The sequence below is a fragment of the Rattus norvegicus genome, chromosome 1 (genome assembly GCF_036323735.1).
Source record: "Rattus norvegicus strain BN/NHsdMcwi chromosome 1, GRCr8, whole genome shotgun sequence".
NCBI classification, from domain to species: Eukaryota; Metazoa; Chordata; class Mammalia; order Rodentia; family Muridae; genus Rattus; species Rattus norvegicus.
In genome coordinates, this window is record NC_086019.1 from 108,439,779 (window position 1) to 108,460,444 (window position 20,666).

The 20,666-nt window shown below is 50.5% G+C and overlaps 1 protein-coding gene across 18 annotated transcripts in view; it reads left to right on the forward strand.

Annotated features, from left to right (window-relative positions):
• The window catches only part of Nav2 (neuron navigator 2), a 658,579-nt gene extending 639,811 nt beyond the window's left edge, over nt 1-18,768 (forward strand). For all 18 annotated transcript variants that reach the window (XM_063278060.1, XM_063278151.1, XM_017588741.3 and 15 more), the window contains 7 exons: nt 4,408-4,643; nt 5,825-5,979; nt 6,180-6,251; nt 6,949-7,145; nt 7,421-7,539; nt 12,729-12,932; nt 15,456-18,768. In XM_063278060.1, coding sequence (XP_063134130.1) covers nt 4,408-4,643; nt 5,825-5,979; nt 6,180-6,251; nt 6,949-7,145; nt 7,421-7,539; nt 12,729-12,932; nt 15,456-15,581 — 1,109 coding nt within the window. In that variant the 3' untranslated portion in view covers nt 15,582-18,768. The remainder of the gene's footprint in view (nt 1-4,407; nt 4,644-5,824; nt 5,980-6,179; nt 6,252-6,948; nt 7,146-7,420; nt 7,540-12,728; nt 12,933-15,455) is intronic.
• Nucleotides 18,769-20,666: the final 1,898 nt, after the last annotated feature.

Genomic DNA, 20,666 nt, shown 5'->3' on the forward strand with positions numbered 1-20,666 from the left:
TTGTTTGTTTTTTCCCCCCTCTCTTTTACCTCAACCACTCCGACTTAAGCAAGTTGCACCATCAAGAAACAAATCACTTCAGTTTATTGCTGAAATTAGACATCAAAAGATCCCATTAGCCTTATGACTGAGATGATGAGAGACTAATAACTCCTTAATAGCCCCTCTAAAATGGCACTTTGCCAAAGCCATGAAGGCTTCTTGCCAGCCAGCCTTGGGCCCGAGCCCATTCTACAGATGGAGAAACTGTGATGCACTGGAGGCTACAAGAAGGTTGCTGCAACAGTATCCCGCTTGCCCAGATGCCTGGCTCCAGGGGCCTCTGAAGCCTCGGCTCCCGGAAGTGTTGGGCTCCAGGGCACTATGGCCCCAGCCTTCCAGCTCTCCCATCCCCTTTGTATTCCTGGCCATCTCATAATGCAAACTGCTTTCAGTATGATTTAAAAGAACAACAAAAAAAACAACAACAAAACCCATAGTTCTAAGACTGTTTAAAAAGCCAAAGCGTGAGTCTCGTCTGAGATCGGAGGCAAACTGTGAACTACTGTAAAGAAAAGTAAAAGCAGGTTATATACACTTTAAATATGTAATGGCCCAGGATTAGCATTCTCATTGTGGGGTGGAGGTATGGGGTTAAAGCAAGGAGCGTTGGACCAGGAAGCCTGAAACTTAGCATGTTAAAGACCTGATGGTACACATCAAGTATCTTAGACTCGTGGCAGAATCATCTGAGCTCTGCAGGGCCTAGGGAACCCTGTCCCTCCACCTTTTCTGCCCTGGCATGCACAGTCTCTCTCTTCAGTCAGCTCCACTCCATACCCAAAGCTTTCCTCGGTCTCATGGTCCTGGTCTCTCCAACATCCTTAGGTCCCTGTTGCGGTGTAAGCTCCCTCTTCATAGCTTCCTGCAGTGGCTTCTCAGGGATTCTCCTTGCCAAGATTCCGACCCGGCCATATATTGCCTCAGCAACTCCGTAGAGCCACAGAATCAAGCTCCAGGACCCCCTCAATCTGACATCTTGCATGCCTGCAAAACCAGTACAAAGCAGACGAAACCAGCCTGGGGTGGACCCTTTCCCTTTGAATTGCAGTTAGAGTGGGTCCTTGGTGTCTGACTCTGTAGTCACTCTCCCAGGCAGTTGTTTGTGAGCAGGGAAGCGCCCTCTACAGTTCCTTTCCTATCATGGTTTAGAGACCAACACTTCCAGGAGCCAAGGCTTCAGAGGCTCCTGGTGCCTGGGTAAAAGGGATACCCAAGTCCTTCCCCCGGCAAACCACATTTTCCTATCCTCCTGCCCCCCACCCCACCCCACCCTCCATTGTTTTTTACTATAGACCCAGATAACAGTGGTGAGCAGTCCCAGGCCACAACCGGAGTGCTCTCCTGCCTTGAAATCCCCTCCACCAAACACATTAATCCATGCCTTAGTTAAGGTTTTATCCATGTGAAGAGACACCATGACCACAGCAACTCTTATAAAGGAACACATTTGATTGGGGCTGTTATCAGTCTGTTATCATCATGGTGGGAACATAGCAGCATCAGGGCAGGCTTGGTGCGAGAGAGGTAGCCAAGAGTCCTACACCTAGATCAGCAGGCAGCAGGAAGAGCGAATAGCAGCGAACCTGCCTTGAGCTGCTGAAACCTCAGAGCCTGCTCCCGTGACACACTTCCTCCAACGAGGCCACATCTCCTACTAGGACCACTCCCTAAGGACCTATGGGAGCCATTTCTATTCAAATGGCCACAGTCCATCTTTTCTCCTCCCTCCTCATAGCCCTGGTCTCTACCTACACAGCCCTGGTTTTCTTGGAACTCACTGAAGACCATGCTGGCCTGGAACTCACAGAGACGTGCCTGATTCCTCCACCTGAGTGCTAGGATTAAAATCGTGGGACACCATGTCCTGCTGTCCTTCACTTTTCACTTCAGTTTTCCAGGACAAGGGCAGAAGGCAGCCAGGGTCCTTGCCAGAATGCAGCAAGAATGAACTTGCCCCGTTCCCAATGGAGTCACACCGCCCCACCACCACCAGGCATCCTAAGGCACACTTTCACTGTTCAGATTTCTCCACACATTCTGGTTTTTCCAAATTCCCACCTGAATGGCTCACTAATCTCTGCTCGCGGCTTCCTTGGCCTTTTCCGCCCTGAAGTCCCCAGCATTTTCAAACTCCTTCTGCAAACCCGGTCAAGACGCCTGAGCTCCGATAGTGAGGTTCTCACACCCATGGCCCTTCTTAGTACCAGGTTTCTTTCTGAATGAGTTACACTTGCCAGAGATGACAAAAGGAAGGAAGAGTTCATCCTGACTGTGGTCTGAAGGGATATAGTCCACAGTAGTGGGGAAGTCGCAGCCTCGTAGCCCACTGGCAGATAAAAGGGTAGGTGGGATCGACAGAAAGAATCCTGCCACAGAGGCTGGAGAGATGGCTCAGCGGTTAAGAGCACTGACTGCTCTTCCAGAGGTCCTGAGTTCAATTCCCAGCAACCACATGGTGACTCACAACCCTCTGTAATGGGATCTGATGCCCTCTTCTGGTGTGTCTGAAGACAGTGACAGTGTACTCATATATAATAAATAAATAAATCTTAAAAAGAAAAAAAACAAAAAAAACAAAAAAGAATCCTGCCATAGGGGAAGCAGGATGAGGTGCTAGGCATACAGAAATAAAAACTGTGTAACAGGAACTCCCAAGAAAGGGAGCCATTTACAACTGGGACTCAAAGTACATGGCATCATGGGGTCCACACAGTGTCACCTCCATGTTTCCCAGTGAACACTACAAACAGCAAGGGGTAAAGCTGTGTGTGTGGAGTGAGTGACAAGATGGCTCACCCCTGGAGAAGAGTGGCACTCCACAGAGCCTGGCCTGTGGCTGCCGTCAGCTTCAGCATTCACCAGGATCAGCTTGGGTTTTAAATCTCACGGACGATGAGCGCTAAATCCCCATCGATGAACACTAAATCCCCATCGGGTTTTGACCAAAGGGTCCCATTGGGTTTTGACGAAAGGGAGTAGCAATGGTTACCAATGAGACCAGGACAAGGCCAGGTTGCATAATCTTTTTATTTTATTGTAGTGGTGTGTGTGTGTGTGTGTGTGTGTGTGTGTGTGTGTGTGTGTGTGTGTGTGTGTGTGATGTGAGTTGGGGATATGCACGTTGACACAGAGTGCCTATGGAAGTCAGAGGACAAATCTTGGGAACTGGTTGTATTCATTTTGTATTTCTACCATGTGAGCCCCAGGGATTGGACTGAGGAGTCTCAGGCTTGGTGGCAAATGCAGAGCCGTTTTGCTGGCCCACAAATTTGCATATTCTGGAGCGAACCCTCCGAAAACCTCAGTGCAAAACACCAAAACAAGCTACGTACATGCCAAGTGCCCTACTGGTTGTCCTCCTGTGGTCCTTCTTGTTGAGGCTCCTGTTATTAAATTTAGACAAGAGTCCCTCCACTGTATACCTGGTGAGGCACATGGTCTTTGCATGATCCTTTGGGAGTAGTCATTGCTCCTAGGGGTTGCCTTGGTGGTTAGGGAAGGGCTAGAAACAAACCCATAAGTGCTTTAGAGGTGTCTTTGCACTGGGTGGAAAGAACGTGCTGTTGGATGACAGAGGAACACCTCCTGGTTTAACCACTTACACAGAGTGGCATTTTTGAAGGGAGTTTTTGAGTGGAATTACTTTGATTTTTAAGAGAGCATCTCTTATTGGCTTGGGACTTGCCAACTAGGCTAGGCTAGGCTGATCAGTGAGCCCAGGAATCCTGTCTCCACCGCCCTAGTGCTAGTATGATTAAGTGCATGTTGCCTTGACCCCTTATTTTTATGTGGGTTCTGGGGCTTGAACTTGGGTCCCCATGCCTTCAAGGCAAGCCCCTTTACTGACTAAGCATGACTCTGAGAGCCATCCTTTTAACACCAACAAGTGGCTAATGAGGTTGTCCCAGATACGAAAGGAGAAGAGAGACGCTTCCATTTGTAGTTGGTGCAGGTCAAAAGGCCTTAGCATGTAGCATCTCAGTCTAGGCCGGCCAGTCTGTATTCTCATTCTAGCATCCCAGCTGCCTTCCAGGCACACCCATGTGTGGGCAGCTTGGTGCCTGACAGGAAAGAGAGAAAAGAAGCAGCCTAGGTTCGTGGCAGACATGGGTGGGCAAGACTCAGGCATCAACTGAGGTAAACACCACAAGACTAGTAAATGCTAACAGGCAGACAGAGTCCAGAGTTCAGAGAGCCCAAAACAGGAGTTGCTGGTGACCAGGAGGGTGGCTTCCTACAGAGGCAGTGTTGAGCTCTCAGCCTCCATCGTGCCTGGATGGGCTGGAGTCTTAGACTACCAAGAAGAGGGATTTCAGAGCTAGCCTTCTCTCCTAACTTCAAGCCCTCCCCATCTCTCTCAAACAGGGCTCACGGAAAATAGCCTAGACTCTCTGGTGTTCGAGTCCCTGATCCCCAAGCCCATCCTGCAGCGCTACGTATCCCTGCTGACAGAGCACCGGCGGATCATCCTCTCGGGCCCCAGCGGCACTGGCAAAACCTACCTGGCCAACCGGCTCTCCGAGTACGTGGTACTCCGGGAAGGACGGGAGTTGACAGATGGCGTCATTGCGACCTTTAATGTGGATCACAAGTCCAGCAAGGTGAGGAGGTCACCCAGAGCCTGATGCACATTGGGCTCTCTGAATACTGCTGTCACTGTGAGCATGTCAAGCTCTCCGTTCTAGAAAACCAGGCAAGGGGCTCAGCCTGGGAGATTGCAGAAATGAGCAATTCGAGTCAGATCCTCCCAGGCAGGACCATCTGGGGCAAGTCAAACCTGTCCACTCACAGAGTGACTCCTTCATCTATGTCAAGTTCACCAAGAGGGTAGCATGTGCTCACCGGACTTTTTTTCTCCCCAAATAAATCCTTTTATGAGACAACAGTATCACCAATAACAACAATCACGGCTGGCTGGCATTGATGACGCCTATCCCATGAGCAGCAAATTGTCCTCACAGGGCTCTTCAAACCAAGTTGTCTTTGTCTCCATATTACAGCAGCTTGAAGGACATTTGTCCCATGACACAGCTCAGATCAACTAAGTGTTGATAGTGGGACTCTGGTTGAAGTCTGAGAGGCCTGTGAGTAGCCAGCTCCATCACTCCACGTTGTGAACAGTGGAGACATAGAGTCTGACCTGGTCCTGGCTGGGGGGCTGTGAGTGGTCAAGTGGGTCGAGTGGGAATTAAAAACTGGACCTATATGCTGGGATGTTCCAGAATCCGCATTAGAAACAAAAATGGTTGGGTAAGATGGCCTGCTTATAATCCCAGTGCTGGAGAGGTAGAGACAAGCAGATGCCTGGGGTTCATCAGGCAGAAAGCCTAGCCTGTGTGTGTGTGTGTGTGTGTGTGTGTGTGAAAGAGAGAGAGAGAGAGAGAGAGAGAGAGAGAGAGAGAGAGAGAGAGAGAACCGACTGACGTTGTCTCAAAACACAGGGTTGATGGTACCTCACCCGAGGAACACTCAAGTTTGTCCTCTGGCCTGCACACACAGGTACATACATGCAGATGCATGCACATGCACAGAGGATAAAAGGAGGCCTCCAGCAGACATTTTGTAAGTGCCAGGAGGCAGACCACCGCAGGCCTTACATGTCCCGTGCTCACAGCATCCCTGGAGCACCACACCAATGCCCTGTGACAGATAGGTTCTCAGGTCGTAGCCACAGTGTAACTTCAGAAGGGGGACCTCTCCCTGCCTTCGCCTTAGACAGTGAAGGCCTGGAGCACGTGGGTCTTCCTGCCTGCTCCAAGTTCAATTCTGCTGGCCTCCGTAGGAACTGCGCCAGTATCTGTCCAACCTGGCTGACCAGTGCAACAGCGAGAACAATGCCGTGGATATGCCTCTAGTCATCATCCTGGACAACCTGCACCATGTGAGCTCCCTGGGCGAGATCTTCAACGGACTGCTTAACTGCAAATACCATAAATGGTAAAGGGGGTTCTAGACCTCAGGGGTAGCAGTGTGGTGGCGGGGGAGGGGAGTGTGTTGGTGAACCAGGCTAGCAGAACAGTGAAATGCTGAATCCACAGCCAGAAGGGGTGGGGTGGGGTGGTCATCTGTCTGCTGGCCTGGGAGCCTTTGCTCTTCAGCCCACCCCTAACTCTGGGCTTCTCACGTGCTCCCTACAGCCCTTACATCATCGGCACGATGAACCAGGCTACCTCTTCCACCCCTAACCTGCAGCTTCATCATAACTTCAGGTGAGGCTCCCTGCCCCTCATCCAGGCAGATGGAGAGTAGAATGGTGAGTGCTTAGCCCCCTTAGAGCATCTGGTATGGGCTAGACTTCCTGTTGGGCGTTTTCTCCAGCTTACCTCATTTAGTTCTCGCAGTGACCTTATGTGCCTATGCATAAGGCCATTTTACCTTTCGTGTTTACAGTGAAGAGACAGGCTCAGGGAACCTAACCTAAGAGCCATACACACTTCAGAACAGAAGCCTGCACCCTGGCCTCTGTGACTCTCGGTCACTGGTTCAGTATCAGGAGACAGCTGTAGCCATATATGTCCCTGCCTCTATTCAGCATGAGCAGCGATGGCGTGTGCCTTTAAATGTCCCCACGTAGCAGGGTCTGTGGAGCTGCCAGTTCTGTCCCCTGTGACCTCTTCGCGGCTGGGCTTCCCTCCAAGGGTGGTCCATCTCCATGCAAGATGATGGATGACACAGTTTGCCCTGGTATCACTCAGCACCCTCACCGGGGATAGACGTCATCATCTTAGCCTGGACGCTGCACTCGTTTTCACTGGCCACAGGCAGGCGTCCCTCGAGGGCGTGCTAAATGTAGCCCTCACCACGAGTGTGCTCCGCTTCCAACCATCCTCAGACTCTCCGTTTTTGAGGCTTTGCCGTGCCTGTTAGGCGTCCTTGAGATTGAAAGGCATCCTCTGACTCTCCCAGGTGGGTGCTTTGCGCCAACCACACGGAGCCCGTGAAGGGTTTCCTAGGCCGCTTCCTGAGGAGGAAGCTCATGGAAACGGAGATCAGTGGGCGGGTGCGCAATGCAGAGCTGGTGAAAATCATCAACTGGATCCCGAAGGTCTGGCATCACCTCAACCGCTTCCTGGAGGCCCACAGCTCGTCGGATGTCACCATCGGTAGGTGGGAGGCCAGGCAGGCTGGGGCAAGCCAATGGGAGGAAGGTGTAGGTAGTGGTCTCCCAAGAGCCCTCACTCCCTGATGTATTATCCTCTGGGTCTTGACCAGGACAGGACACAGCAGAGATGTCATGCTGTCTTCGGAGATAAAGAAGGGCAGAGGGACACCTCAAGCCATCATCAGCCTCACCACTACTTAGCGAATTCAATATTCCTTCAATGAGGGAAGCTTACACCACCCTGCCACGTTTCATGTATCTCACTGTGTTCCCCAGGTCCCCGTCTCTTCCTGTCGTGTCCCATTGACGTGGATGGTTCCAGAGTGTGGTTCACCGACCTGTGGAACTACTCCATAATCCCCTACCTCCTGGAAGCAGTCAGAGAAGGACTCCAGGTGAGAAGCACGCTCCTTTTGGCTTCCTCAGACTTGCGTGCCCTGTGCTCGTGACCCTACGGGGTCTTCTGTATGCCACACAATGGAAGCAGCAGCTGGTCAGAGTCTTGGCTCAGCTGCTTATTAGTGGCTCCAGGCAAAGCGTTTCACTGTCTCCGCCTTACTGATAGGGGAGGTAATAGCACTACTCTGCCACAAAGAGTTGTAAGGATTAAATAAAACCGTGAGCGTCAAAGCGTCCGGCCTGGGAGTATAGAAGAGATCAAGCCAGATACCACATGGGTTTGATTTGCTCATCTGTCATACGGTTCTAGTCCTAGATTAGGCCTAAGATCTGGGCTGAGTTTTATTGTTACGGTTTTTCAAGAGGAGAAAATTGAGGCCCAAAGATCATTCAAAAGAAGCCTTGGCCAGGCATAATGGCACACTCCTAAAATCTTACACTTGGGAAGAAAGAGAGGTGGGTACTGAGTTCAAGGTTATAGTGGTAGAGTGCTTACCTAGCACAGGCAAGACCCCGGGTTCTGAGACACCGCAAGAAAATCAAAACTCAAAGGATCTGGCATTTGAATCTTCACCTTCTAAACTTCATCCCAGGTACTTAGACCTCGAGCCCAGGAGATCGCCTTACTTAGCCTCAGGACACTTCACAATGGTTCCGGGAGTTCTTCTGGCTGCACGGCCCTCGCCCCCAGCAGCATCTGGGGAGCACCTACTTGGGAGTTACTAGGGGCGCTTGGGATGGCTTGATGGTTGTCTGAAGGAACTCCTGCTGCCCCTGTACCCACCTCCCTGATAAGTTCTCCCACTTGTGCCCTCTTTGCCTCAAGCTGACCTTGTGATCACCGAAGGGGAATGACCTGAGTCACTCGAGAGAAACCAGAGGCCACTGAGCAAAGATATCCAGTCCAAGGAGGCACAGATCATTTTGGAGCTGAACCTTTAGCTCCCAGTGGCCAGTGGTACCAAGGCCCCTCCCATTTGGAGCTGAACTGAAAGGGGGGCTTCAGGCATAGCCACGGAGGACACCTACACTTCCTTTGCTCAGGGAGCCATTGTCATTGAGCAAGGGACTTTTCCTCTTCCAACCAAGAGCAAGATCACTGATAGGCGGGGCTTCAAATGCTCTTAGAGACCATCTGAAGGACACATCCTCAGTGTAGAAGCAGTAAAGGGAGATAGCTGAGTTAGGATTGCCACCCAGTCCCAAATCTCCGAGCTCTGCCCTGTAAATTAGTACAGGAGGTGGCTCTGAAGTCTGCTGATTCATAACGAATGGCCGTGTTCTGCCTGCCAGGGTTAAGATGAAGTTTGAGGATCTGCCAGGCATCACACAGGGGCTTGGCACTCCTGCAGCCCTGAGAGTATATGGGAAAGGAATCCAAGGCCAGCCAAAGCTTTGACCTTAACACAGTTCCCTCAACAGACCACCATGCGAAAGCTGGTGTCCAGAACCATTTGACAGTTACAGATACTTTGTGACAATGAGGCCATCCTAGGGTCTCCATAACTTTCAAGGAAACTGTTAAAGGTAGCCAGGGAACAAAGTTTTGGCTGGGTTTGCCTGGGTTTTTGTTGTTTTAAGTGTCAGTATATCATATAGCCTAAGCTAGCCTTGAATTTGCTATGTTGTAGCCCAGGCTAGCTTTGAATTCCTGATCTTCCTGCTTCAAATTCCTGCATGCAGGGATTGTAAACGTGTTAACGACACTTGGCATTGGTTTTGTTTGTTTGTTTGTTTGTTTGTTTGTTTGGGATAGGTTGGGTTTTTTTTTCTTGTTTATTTTGTTATTGTTGTTTGATACAGAGTCTCTCTATGTAGACCAGTCTGGCCTTGAACTCACAGAGGTCTGCCTGCCTTTGCCTCCTGAGTTCTGGGATTAAAGGTGTGTACTACTATGCCAGGTGTAGTGTTAGGTTTTATGGCAGAGTTCTACGCATGATTTTACTTGATAACAGGAGTCCTTTATTTAAAAAAAAAAAAAAGCTCATTTTAATTCCCCTCTGTCCTTGGCTTCCTCTGAGGGAAAGCTGAGTGTGTGCAGGTACTGTATGGGGCCCCTCACTCCTTGCCTCTTGCCTACACAGTGGCCATGAGGGGAGCACACTGACGTTTAGAACATGTGTGCTCTTCCTTGGCCAGGGCTATGAGCCGAGAAGAGGTAAAGACCTCAGAATAGGTTCCTAAGGGAGCTGTCACATGTAGTGAGCCTGAAAGAGGGCTGTCCATGGGGGACTGGGAAAGAACACAGGGAAGTCATTCTGCAGGCACCAGCCTTTACCATCAGACTCAGGCAGTCCTTGCCTGGGGAGGAAGACAGTATCGCCCTCTAGTGGATTCCTTGCAGTTCTGCATGTTCAGACTGTAGTGTCTTTTTCTGGAATGTGTGTGAGTCTCCTCTGTGTGTAAGTAAATGCCTAGAAGTGCTTCCTAAATGTGCCATGCACATCCAAGAGCCCTGTGCTTCCTGTGGGATCAGGAGTCTCACAGCAACCCAAATCTTAGCTTCCAGTGTCTTAGCATCACCCACAATTCCTACCGATCCAGTAGTACAACATGGCTTCCTTCCCTCTGGGGAAAGTGATTGTCTGCCTGCCCAGCTGCCCCACCATTGCCCTCTAGAGTCTGCAGAAGAGCCCCGGAGCTGCACAACACTTCCTTTGCTTGTGTTAGACTGACTCACGGCCACCTGGCCTTGACCACATCCCGTGGAATGTAGGACGTCTTGTCAAAAATGTTTTCTGTTCTTACAGCTAATGTTTGCTGCACCTAGGAATGCCTACCTCATGACTCAGTCTGAGGCCCTGTTCCCCTTTGTCAGCAGAAACACTTGCCAATGTGTCTGGTGCCTGCAGAGCAGGGCAGTTCAGAAGACCTGGTGTTGGGGTGGACTGGGGACAGTAAGGGCAAGAGCCATGGGAGGACACTCAGAGACCTTTCCTCGGTTACCAAGGTCCACTGACACCCCGAGCAGTCCCCTGTGCTAGCTTTGCACCCCCCCACCTCCCAGCTCCCATAAATAGAAAAAATAAAATCTGACCTATGGGACGATTTTACTGGCATGGTTTCTATAAACCTAGATATTCTCTGAACCTATGGTGTGGGTGCTAAGGATGAAGACCAAGTGTGTACAAAACCCCTGGGCCTCAGGAGTGCTAAGGGCGTCCTCAGCCTCAGCCTCAGTGGTCCCAAAGCCTCGAGGGTCTGTCTCCCAGGAGAGGCAGTCTTGTTCCTTCAGAGGGCCCGGTAGGGAGAGGCTTCTAATCTGAACGCTCTCCTTCAGCTGTAACTATCAGCAGCTGCTTCTGTGCCCTCTTCACTGCTGGGTTCACACCCGCCCCTTTCCCGATTCCTTCCTGCTCACACCGGACTGCTTTAGGTTTGCTGGACTGAATTCAGGGACCAAGATTACCGTCGCCCCAGAGGAAGGGGGCTGTGGCAACAAACTAGGCTAGAGGCCAGCCTGGGGGTATGGGGAGACAACGAGCTGGCATCTGACAAATTAATGTCATAGGAGGTGCTGGGGTAAGGTGAGGGAGGAAGCCACTTATACAGAGAGAAGGGTTACCTAGGGTGGGGTATTGTGGATGGCATCCTGGATAGAAGGCAGATTCTAAGACCTGGAGTAACTCAGGTGACTCAAGGAAAGAGGACCCACCAGACAGAATGATGAACTTAGGCCAGACTGACATGCTGAGGCCTGGTGAACTGCCCGCTCTTAGGCTCCAGTAAAACCATGTCTGCTGATTAAAAGTGGTCCCACGGGTGAGTAAGAGGGGAAGGCCCTGAGAAGGAAGTTGGGTCCTGGGTTCGAATCCAGATGTGCCTTCCGACCTTTCGCATCGGCACTGCCATTAGTCTCCGGTTTCCTGTCAGATAAGAGAGGGCACCTGTTAAGTAGCGTTGCTTTTTCCAGTTGAGAGACTCTGACTTTGAAAGGTGCAGTTCTATTGGGCCAGAGTTGGGCTCGATTACATTCAGGTCTCAGTACCGTTTGCCTCTCCGTTTCCCCGCTGAGGCTTCCTGAGAGTGTGGAAGAAGCTCACACACAGGGAGGTGGTGTCTGGAATTTTCCATCTATGTACCCTGAAGTCTCTGTAGAAGTACCTCTTTATGGCCCAGACAGCCCTGCCCTTCCCTGCCCTCCCCTCCCTGTCTGTGAGCGTGTCCTATCATGTCTGCTTTGATGCCAGTGGCCAGTGAGTGGCAGACTTGTTCTGCGATGGCTCCTCTCCATCCTGGGGCTCCCCGATCTGTAAGCCATGGGGCAGTGCTTCTGTTAGAGTCATCATTCTGTTCGCTGCTGTCACTTGGCACCCAGAATGCTGTGAGGCGTGGCATGCAAAGGAAACAGACACACTAGACCTGGCAGCACAGTGGTCAGAGCCTCGCGCGCCGTGAGAAGTGACCCAGGTTAGGTTTCCATTCTTTAAAGAATACGTGCATTTCATGAAGCTGTCAGGAACGGTCACTAAAACTATTGCAGTCAGGGCCTCAAGGCTCGAGAAAAGAACCCTCAGCAGGGTATGCTGGCCTCATAAAACTAGGGGATAGTATAGTTTGCTCTCCGGGGAATACATCGGTTCTCATGGACAAGTCTGAGATTCCTGAGCTAGCAAAGGTCTCATCACTGTTGCCCATGCACAGTGTCCTCTCTTAATGTGCACGTGGATATGCACACACACACACAGCACACATATGCATGAAAAGAAAATACAGGTTCATTTCATCATCAGACTTGCTGTGTTGCTGCCCAGAACCCAATCTCTTGAGTGGGCTTAACCAGTGGGACCCTAGAGGTGATTTGTGAAGGTTGCCTGGGAACCTTCCAACTCAACATTTAGCCACCCCACGGTGGGAGTGTGAAATCGTCCGTGGTGGGAATATTTCCACCACAGAAACCGGCAAAGCTTCCCACCAGACTCTTGCCTCCCTCCCTGGAGGCTGTTTATCAAGTTGGACCAGTAATTCAAAAGTCGAATGCTGTGCACAGTGACAAGCTGAGAGTGAGCCCGAGTCAGTGACACTGAGCGCCTAACCCGTAGGCCGTGTTTATCCTGGATGGCTTCCCTGGTTCAGAAGCCTACTCATAATGCCTGTTTAGGAGGTTTTCCACCAAGCTACAGAACTGGGGCAACAAGAGAGTCTCGGCCGGTTTCCAGACTGTACCTGTTTTGCCTGTTTGCAGCTCTACGGAAGGCGTGCCCCCTGGGAGGACCCGGCCAAGTGGGTAATGGACACCTACCCCTGGGCTGCCAGCCCACAGCAGCACGAGTGGCCCCCGCTCCTGCAGCTCCGGCCTGAGGACGTGGGCTTCGATGGCTACTCCCTGCCTAGGGAGGGGTCGACAAGCAAGCAGGTGCCCCCCAGCGACACCGAAGGAGACCCACTGGTGAGTTGACAGCACTGAAGGGAGTGGCAGCCACAGGCTGGGTGTGAGGCAAAGCTCTCAGGATGCAGGGGGTTGACAAAAGCTTGTAGAAGGCTGGACTCGCTCCACTAGTAAGGATGATCCTCTCCAGGATTTTCCTCCATGGTGTTGACTTTCCATTAAGGCCTTTAACCTCACTTAAAATTGTTCTTATATAAGGTTAAAAGTTCGAGGGTTTTTTTTTCTCCCCCTTTGATTGTCCTGACACATGTTCTCTGCCCCACTGTTTTTCCTCTGATTTGAGATGGTACCATTACCATATATTGTCCTAGAGAGTGCTAGGAAGAGGAGAGAGTGCTAGGAACGTGGCACCAAAGCCGGACATGTCTTTGCTAGGGGATGAGAGAAACTAAAGTAAAATATAACACATAAAGTGAAAGAGGAAGGAAGACAGACAGACAGACCTTGGGTAGTAATGATAAAGCCCCAATCAGTTCTAGACTCATGCACAGTCACGCTGCCTGGTTACACCTCACTCATCAAAAAGCCACAGGAGCTTTTTGGAGGAAGCAAAGGTGCGCAGGTCACCACAGGTATGGCTGTCAGTCTGCCTGAAACCCGCCCCCCACTTACACAGCAGCTGCAGCGAAAGTCGAACAAAGAGTATTGCTTGCGTTACATAATGGAAGAGTACTCTTCAGGCAGGCAGCGGGGCTGGAAAGCAGCCCGATCACCTGTTCTAGCCCTCGTGGGGAGCCAGCGGACTCAATGGATGCCAGCAGGTGACCTCAGTTGTGTTGAGGCTGTGAAAAGGAGCTGACAAAAGAATTCATTGCCGCTATCCTGCCTTTGGTCTGAAGGGAATGCCAGATCCAGCAGGGGGTCTTACTGAGGCTAGCAAGTTCTTTGTGTCGTGTCTTAGGTAAAAGCAAGAGTTGGGAAATCCTTTCAGTCTCTGGAGCATTTTGGCTCAAACTTAGAAAGGTACACAGCGCTCTCAGAACCAACCCAGGATTGTGCTGGCACCGGCATCCCTGTATTTAGTCAGCTGCTCGGTGTATCTCCAGAGCCTAGAACCACATGTGTCTATTGTAGTGGCTCACTGCCTTACCGATTCACACACACACACACACACACACACACACACACACACACACACACACACACACACCGTGAGAATGAGTCCTGAGAGCTGGATTGACTGGGTTTTATCTCAGAACCATACACCGTGGACTCTGGGAGTATTTGATAATGAGTAGCCCTCCCTGCTGCAGAGGACTAACCACTGTTTGCACCCTTGACTCTGCCATGGTTCTGGCTATGCAGATAAAGAGCAGCTGATAGGCCTATGGGCCTGGTACCAGGGGAGATTCTGCACAGCATCTGGAAGGCAGCTGGTTTCATCTCTGCTATGACAGCCTTCTCCTTAGCCCAGAGAGGCCCTTCTTTCTAACCGACTTGCTATGTGAAATACAAAATAACAATTTTTAGTTATAAGCGAAATCAGAGGTATTTCCGATTGTCACTGTCTGCTCCCAAACACGTGGCCAGTGCAGAATGTGAGCTGGAGGGGGTTAGGAGCAAAGGCTTAGGCTCTTCCTCCACTTGAGGTAAAGGTCAGGCAACAGCTCACACTGTCTTAGTTAGGATTTTACTGCTGTGGACAGACACCCTGACCAAGGCAACCCTTTTAAGGATAACATTTAATTGGGGCTGGCTTACAGGTTCAGAGGTTCAGTCCAGTATCATCAAGGCAGGAGCCATGACAGCATCCAGGTAGACACGATGCAGGAGGAGCTGAGAGGTCTACATCTTCATCTGAAGGCTGCTAGGAGAATACTGACTTCCAGACAGCTAGGATGAGGGTCTTAAGCCCACTCCCACAGTGACACACCTACTCCAAGGCCATACCTCCAAATAGTGCCACTCCCTGGGCCAAACACATTCAAGGCACTCCACACTCGTAACGCTTGCTCTGCAGCAGGCGGGCCGTTCTCCAGTGGTCAGCACACCATGTTCTTTGCTTCCCAAGAGATCAGCCCTGTGTCTGGTCCACGCATGGGGCATGGGAGGCTCGGCTGCTTTGGTATTTGACGTGGTGCATATCCTCTGTAAGCTGTTTGCTCCTGGCAAGATGCTTCTCCCCTTCCTGAAGGCCGTGGCAGTGACTGAAGCCCCTATGCCTCAGATGTCAAGGCTGCCCAGTTTCCCCTAGCGACAGCTGTGAGGATGACATCGGTAGGGTTTCCCACTTTTTATCAACTCATCCTAGACCTCAACATGACGGGCAGGGACTAAGTCTGTTGACATAAGTTTGACCAGTAAGGAAATGCCACAGGAAAGGACTAAGTAACCTTAGGGCATGTAGCTGGTAAGCAGGGAAGCCGGAATCTGAACCCAGTACTCTGTGTTCTTGTCTACGGCCTTTCCGGTGAGCTATGACCTCTGGGGTAAGTCTGGAACAGGTGACAGGGGCTCCAAAGAGGCCAGGGTGGGCTTCCCAGCAAACTGACAGGCACGCCCACCTCTCTGCTCTCTCCACAGATGAACATGTTGATGAGGTTACAGGAGGCGGCCAACTACTCCAGCCCCCAGAGCTACGACAGCGACTCGAACAGCAACAGCCACCACGACGACATCCTGGACTCATCCCTAGAGTCTACCCTGTGACCGAGGCCCCTGCTTTTCCTCTCTTCATCCCACCCGGCATCCTCCACTTCATTCTGAAGATGACTTCCTGAGCCAGCCCTGGCTGCCACAGCCTTGAAGCCAGAGCAGAGTAGCAGGAGACCCTTGTCCCTTGCGCTCTGCCCTTGCATGAGCAGCCCAGGACCTCTTCCTCCAACAGTGACAACTGTCCTAGCCTCTGTTCTACCCTCATTCTCGTTTTCTGCCTTGTTGCCGTGACCTCCACGAGACACTGAAAATACTTCATGGGAAAGGATCCTCACCGCTGAAATATAAAGAGTTTAAATGGATATTTTAAATGTAAGATTCCACTTGGTGCCCTGAAACCCAACAGCATCCCTCCACACGCTACCCACCCCAGACAGAAAAGACTAAACCCAACACAGACAGTAGGGCTTCCCCCAGTACAGACCCACCAGCTTGGGTCTGGCCACCAGCACCCCAGAGCCATGCCACCCACCCTCCACGGAAGAATTGGTGCTAATGAGGGCGCCTGCTTGGAGCGCCACCCAGGGACACCAGTAGATCACGTGTCTCAGTTTTCCACATGGTGCTCTCCTTCCCGAGAGGTATTCTGTCTATTCCCGTGTGCCCTTTCCCCTGTTTCCGGTCCGTCAGCCCAGATGATCTGTGAGAGCGAGTGAAGACGCGAGAATGTGAGTGAGCGGATGGGGCTAGCAACACGGTAAAGTGCGCCCGTTTCCTTTGTTTGTCCAAACGGTCGGGTTTCTGTCCGCAAACACTGTGTACTGTGTGAGTAGTTCTTTGGAGAACTTTCGACCCCTGCCTATGTCTGCCTTTCTTCCTGGTTGATTGTGAAGGCCCCTTTCCCTCCCCAACCCCTGAACCCTACTCCTTTGACCAGAATTAGTCCTTTGGTGAAATCAAGAGCTAAATAGAATTTGCCTCCTCCCTCAACCTGGGATTTCCAGTGTCCGTTATCACAGTTTTGGGGCCCTCGACACCACCTTCTGGAGCTCTGTGGGCATTTGTATCCTTGCAGATAGATGAGGACCAGTTCTCCTGTGGGTGAGCCACGGACCTCGCCTTTCCTTCTCGTCTCTGAGATCTGAGAACCCCACATCATCACCTCAGGCACCCCAGACCCCAGTTGCAGGAGGAGTTGACGATGCCCCCTCACCAAACACTGGCATTTTCCTCAGAACCAACGGGACACAGCTTAGCCAGGGAGGGGCGGCCACCCTTCCCAGAATCCTGGCCGTGCCTCCGTCCTGATGAGCCTTGCCTGACCTCTTCGGTGCTGACCGCCCCCATGCAATGCCTTACTGGTTTCGTACTGACCGTGTCCATTCACATGAGTGTTGTGCCTGCCTGGGGTTGTGTGTGTGTGTGTGTCTCCCCCATCGAAGTAAACAGGGCTATAAGTCATCTATCCATGAAGAGAATACAAGTTGCTGACTTCTCATCCAAAAGAGTCATCTGTGTGGACGTATGATTGAGAGAGAGAGAAAGAGAGAGAGAGAGAGAGAGAGAGAGAGAGAGAGAGATCTATGTTTTTTAGGCTCCTATCAGTCTCCAGTCAACTCACTAGACAGTGACCCCACAAATCCATGTGACCTTGTAAACCCATGCTCTAGGAGACATACCCCAGTGTGCCATGACTTCAGCACACTAGTGTTCTCCTCACCGTATGGACATCTTTGGGCTCTTTGTGTTTTATAGAGACTTTCCTGGCCCCACCAAGGGTGTCTCTGTTAACAATCAGGGTTTTTATCCCATCTTTTGCTATTCTATTCTTGAATGTTTGTCTCTCCAGTTTTTGTTTTGTTTTGTTTTTTGTTTTTTTTTTTTCTTACCCTAAGAGTTTGACCCAGAACTGCTCACTTTGCTTGGAATGGCACTGGTTTTCTTCCTCGTTGAAAGGAAGGAGAACGTGTCCTGTTAACTGGTGAATGGAAACATTTCCACTCCCTGCTGTAATCCCAGATCCAGCCTGCCTTGGCTACTAGTATGGATGCGAGTGTGTCTTCTACTGTTTTGTTTGTAATAAAAGTTTAAAACCATATGTCTAGCCTGTGACCAGGGCCAAACCCTGATCCTTCCAGTGCCCCTGAAGGGTCGCCCTTCTCAGTCTATCTCCCAGCAACGGCCGTACACTCTCATACTGTGAATTTGGGAGGTGGGAAAATCAAGCCCGTCCCCATGCATAGTTTTCTCAGTCACCTTAGGAATACACCCCACCAACATTGCTTAGAACTGTTTCTTTAACGACACCCTCTGTCTGCTCTCCACACCCAGACTTCTCTCTCCCACCACATCCAGGATCGAAACTGCAACGCGTGTACCCATTGCTGCCTGACTTGGTTTTGTAGTCCCTGAGCGCCTCCCAGCTCAGCCACCTTCCTGAAGCACTGGGAGGGGGGCTGTCTGAAAGGCACGTTTCTGACCGGGTCATGATTTTTCCTTTCCTGTTGCTCGACCTTGAACAAAGTGACTTTGTACTCACTTAGAGCTCTGTCTGAAATGCTTCCTTTTTTTTCTGTAGATAGGCTCATTTTGAAATGTAAGAAATCCTATGCAACTGCCGATGGTGGGAGCCAAAAGTTTTCTTCCCAGGAGGCCCAGAATTCCACAGACTTCCTTTTAACTTAAGGTTTGGGGTGGGAGGGTGGGAGTGTGACAAGGGCATTACTTGGCCCTGATCTTCCTCCGACCTTGAGGACATTTTAAATTTTATTGTTTAATGCTCGGCTTTAAAGTTGTGTGCCCAGATCTGACCGTGGCAAACCTGCTTTCAGAAAGCAAAAAACGATCCAGCCTCGTGGATACGGAATGGGGGGTTTGCTGTTTTGACCCGCTTGTCTCGAGCCGAGCGGTTCATGAAACGTGTTCTATAAGATGTACATTTTTTTTTCCTCATTGTAACATAGAGACTGTAAATAACCGGCGAAACTGCTGCATTTTGATGACTTTTTTCTAGCCATTTTTAAAGAGAAAACTAGGAATTGAGTATTTTGTGTACGGTATGTTTCCACCGCTCCCCTGCCCCCCACCCCTCCCTCTCCCTATTTAATTCTCATGTGTCATCAGGTTTTTGGGTTTGAGAACAATCTGCTGGAGATCTGCCCCGTGTCATAGAGAATAAATCTGACGATTGTACCAGTCTTAAATTATTCATGATTCAATAAACTTAATGCTTATTTATTCAGATTGGCGGTCCGGCGTCTCTGTGTTCTTACGACACCTGTCTTGGGTAAAGTTCATGCTGGGAGGACCTCATTCGTCCCCAGAGGCTGTGAACCCCAGGAAGCCCAGACCTGTTTCAGATCCACCCTTGCTGGGAAGTTGTCAGGGGTACCTCTGTCCATTCCTCGAGGAAGTCACCGCTGCTCACCAGGACCTGGAGATGCAACCACCACTCTACCACCCTTTAGGGCCTGAGCACCGTCCACAAAGTCTGTTTCCACACCTCCACCTGGCCCTCCAAATACTCTCAGTCTCTGTTGCTCAAGCTTACCTAAGTTTTGTTTGGATTTTTGCCTTTTGGGTTTTGTGGGGTGTTTGTTTTTGTTTGTTTGTTTGTTTAGAGATATGGTCTTAGGTATCCCATGCTGGTCTCAGATTTACTACTTAGCCAGGGGTAACTTTGAACTTCTAACACTCCTGCGTCCTCCTGAGTGCCACAGTTACCAGTGCACATGGCGATATCAGATCCTGTATGGCCCAGGGCTTCCCACATGCTATGCAAACATGCTTACCTACAGCCCCAGCTGCAAGTTTATGTTTTATTCCCCACTGTGCATTCCTGACAAGCACAGTGTGACCATTGCAGGCTTGGATGCGGAGATCACATAGGGGTCTTCTCCCCTCTGGCACTGCAAATCTAAGTTGCTTTCTGGAACGGGGCTTTCCGAGGAAGCTGCTGTTCACCATGCTGTGTGGTGCAGTGAGAGGGCTCACTCAGAACCTGCCAGCCGACCCTCCTCTAGTTCCCTGCTCTGCCAGCCTTGGCTAATCCCTACCCTTTTACTGTTACAATCAGACATTACCTGTATGAATCTCTTTCACTGTGGTCACAAACGTGAGGAGTTCAGTCTTCTGTTTGTTTTACACCGTGTCTCACTATATGGCTCTGGCCTGGCCTGGAGCTAACTATGTAGCCTGGGTTGGCATTGAACTCACAGAGATCTGCCTGCCTCTTGTGTTGAGTAACATACCACCGCCTCCCACCATTTTACTCCTTTTTAGTGGATGAATAGCATTCAACTGTCTCTATACAAATTCTCCCCATCTGCCCACCCATCAGCTAGCATCGTGGTTGTCTCCATAGCTACTGAGAATACCAGGAAACACGAATCACACATACCTCTGATGGACTGATTTTATTTCCTTCTGACATAAACCTAGTAGTGGGGTTCCTAGTCAGTCTGCCCTGCTTCTTACTTGCTTTCTATCATGTGTATTTGCCTGCATGTATGATCTGTGTAGCATAGGCATGCAATCCAGAGATGCAAACCATATGGCATCCAGAGGAGGGCATTAGATCCCCCAGAACTGGACTTAGAGACAGTGTGAGCCACCGTGTGGGTGCTGAGGACCATGCCACGGTCCTCTGCAATGGTAGCAAGTGCTGGCTGGATGTGGTGACACACGCCTTTAAAACCAGTACTTGACCTCTGAGTTCAATGTTGGTCTACATTGAGAGTTTCAGGACAGCCATGGCTCTGTAGAGAGAACCTGTCTCAAAAAGGGGGGTGGACAGCAAGTGCTCTTAGACACTGAGCCGTGTCTCCAGCCTGTTTTAATGTTTTGAGAAACCTCTGTAGTGTTCTCAGAGCTGTACTATACACACATTCTCATTGACATCGTATGAACTCCCCTCTGTCTACATCTTCCCCAACATTTTATTATTTTGTCCTTTCGTTAGTAGCTATGCTAGCTGGGGTCCTGGGTGTCGCTGGCGCTCCCTGGACAACTCATCCAGAGCCTAGGAACCTCCTCACTTACCACTTACCATAAAAAAAGATTTTGCTGTGTATCAAAGACCTACTAATTGTCACAAGCTTTCTTCAAAATTCCAAATAATTGGCAAAATAACCCCAGAGA